Genomic DNA, 2,845 nt, shown 5'->3' with positions numbered 1-2,845 from the left:
CCTGGAAGTATTTAAAAGACGTGTAGATGAGGCGCTTAGGGACATGGTTTAGTGGGCATGGTGGTGTTGGGTCGACGGTTGGACTCGATGATCTTAGAGGTCTTTTCCAACCTTAATGATTCTATGACATTTGATTTCTCCCATTCCTCAGAAACTCCCCTGATTGCGTCAGCCTTTCCAACGTTATAGAGAGTGGCCTCACAATGATGGTGACCAGAACTAGGAGTTAGTCAGCTTTATTCTTTAGAAATCTTTTTATCTACATGTGAGAGTTGACAGAATTGTATGATATTCGTTCTAACATGTAACATATAACCATGTTATATATGCAGATGTTTGTAAAGTTTTGCATTTAGGGAGTTTTCTGAAATACAATGATTAAATAACAAATATGTGACAGAAAGCTATTAACTATATTCTTACTTTATATACAGAGAAATTATTGTATATGTTCCTAAATAATTTTAATCTCTATCTTAAGGCATGTTCTTTGGACTGTTCATACAGTTAAATTTAAGATTTGAAGCCAAGGTATATCAGCATACTGCCTGTGCTAATTTTGTTTTGTTTTATAGAATGGCCTTGTCACAAGCTCACCAGAAATATACAAGCTAAAATCTTGCATCAGGAGAAAGACAGATTCAATTGACAAACGTTTCTGTTTCGATATTGAAGTATTTGAGAGGTTTGAATTTTTTCATTGTGTTAACAAATTGAAAATAATTAAAAATAGAAGCACTTGCAACCAATATATAATAATTACTCCTGTAATAGGAACACGTATTTCTCAATATGCTTGTATCCAGACAAACTAGGCTTTCAAGACTTGGTACTTACTTGTTCAAACCTGTTTTTCTAACAAAATTCACTACATTGCATATGTCTTTTCTTAACTACATTATGTTTGCATGCAGATACAAAATGGATTCTTACAGAACCTGTAGCACAACTGACTACCTTCTTTTAGGAATAGATCATAAATATTTTTATAAATACTTACTAAGAAGCGTATTCTGTACCGATCTCTATTTCTTTCAGAAATGTATGATAACACATCATTTTTCTTTTTTGAAAATTACTTCTACAATTTTTTTTTTTCATTTATTCCTGGATATTATAATTATTTAAGATAGGTGAAAACAGCTTTTCTGTATTTGAAGTATACGTACATAGTACTTTGTAAAAGTATTTTTTTCAAGCTTGGGAATAAAGAGAAATATTCAATTAATTTTTCCCTTAAAATATGATAAATAGACTGACTTTTGTAGTCGTTCTCTTAAGAAATATTTTATGATTGTTGCTGTAATTTTAAATTCCATTCAGAACTGCTGTATTTACATGATAATTTTGAGGCTACTTTGGTACTTTCAAATATAATATATTATTTTTCTAAAATAGACTTCTGAGTGAGTTCAGGTTTAAGAAATAGTCATTTGATATGAACAAATGTTGAGATTAATTGGTCTCTTGAAAGCTCCTAAGCTTGAATTGACAGGTTGAGTTTGAAATTTGTAGTTGTTTCTTTCTAAGTAGAATTGCATTTATTAGACAGATCTTATTAGACAGATCTGTGGCAGTACCATTGTAATGTATTCACAAGTGAGTGTTGTCCCTTCTCTCTCCCTTACTCTACTAGAACATCCACAGTTCAACAAAACTGCACAGAACAATTAGTTCCACCTGCAGTTCTTCAAGTTCTCATCAAAGAGATAGTTATAGGCACTTTTTACATATTATTTATTCCTTTTGGACTTTTTCATTGATTACAGATGTGCATGGCCTATAAGTTAAAGGCATTCTGGAAACTTGGGCAGAAGATTGAAAGGGGAGTAGAATACAAAGTTATTTGGTCATTCTTGTAAGGATATAACTTTCACAGGCTGATAGAAAGTTCACTTTTCCAGTTGATTTGGTATTCAGCAGGGAAGTAGTGAATTTTTGTCCAAGTCAGCAGAGGAGATAAATAGACAATGAAATACCTAGAAATATTTGGTGGGACTTCATATACAAGGGCAACGTTAATCTCTTCTGAATGTCATGTTGGTAAAACCTGAGTTTCTTCTAAGAAAGAGAAGATGCAGTGGCCGTTACTGATGTCAGTAATGACTAAGAATGTGAGCGAGTTCATATAAATATAAACACAGGACTGGAATACTGAGGATTCAGAAAGACTGTGATAATGATTACATTTGAACTAATTTTAAATTCAAGACTTAATATTGTTTACTTGGAGTATAAAGTTGGACATCACCTGCAAAATACAGAAAAACTTCAAATGTAATTGACATTAGTAAAAGATAAGTTTCCTTATCTTTCCTTATCTTTAAAAAGAGCGCTTTTTAAAGAGCTCTTTAAAAATGTGCAGCTACACCAGTCTTCAAAATTTTGTTGCAAGATTTTATGGGTAACTTCTGTCTCCAAACACCTTATCCCACAGAGCTAATTCTCTCCTTGCATTATTATATGCAGCGTTGTATGAAATATTATTTTATTAAAATATTGGAAAACTGTGCAGACTGATGCGCACATCTCATTTCATGAAAGAACCATGTTAACTGAAAGAAACCCTTGTGAACAACTAATGGAGAACACACACTGTGAGCTCTTCTAATTGACGTAATTAATTTAAAATTTACATAGGTGTTTTTCACACCTATATTCAGCTCAGACTTCTTGTAAAAACTATTCTAGAGGTTACACCATCTTATTTGTACTGGAGCTATATAAAAAGGTAACATCAGAAAGTGTGTTTCACCTTGAATGTAATTTTAATTTCTGAGAAATTACCAACTATTTCAGTAACTAGTGAGGAAGTCAGTTCAAAATGTATTGGAGTTGGTTTGGG

The 2,845-nt window shown here is 32.3% G+C and overlaps 1 protein-coding gene across 1 annotated transcript in view; it reads left to right on the top strand.

Annotated features, from left to right (window-relative positions):
* The window catches only part of ARHGAP42 (Rho GTPase activating protein 42), a gene marked incomplete at its 3' end in the record, with an annotated part of 116,357 nt that overhangs the window by 99,013 nt on the left and 14,499 nt on the right, over positions 1-2,845 (top strand). The window contains exon 9 of the mRNA XM_019470208.1: positions 576-685. Coding sequence (XP_019325753.1) covers positions 576-685 — 110 coding nt within the window. The remainder of the gene's footprint in view (positions 1-575; positions 686-2,845) is intronic.

This window comes from Aptenodytes forsteri, unplaced genomic scaffold, assembly GCF_000699145.1.
Source record: "Aptenodytes forsteri isolate BGI_AS27 unplaced genomic scaffold, ASM69914v1 Scaffold350, whole genome shotgun sequence".
NCBI classification, from domain to species: Eukaryota; Metazoa; Chordata; class Aves; order Sphenisciformes; family Spheniscidae; genus Aptenodytes; species Aptenodytes forsteri.
The sequence above is the reverse complement of the archived record's forward strand: the minus strand, read 5'-3'. Positions and strand labels throughout refer to the sequence as shown.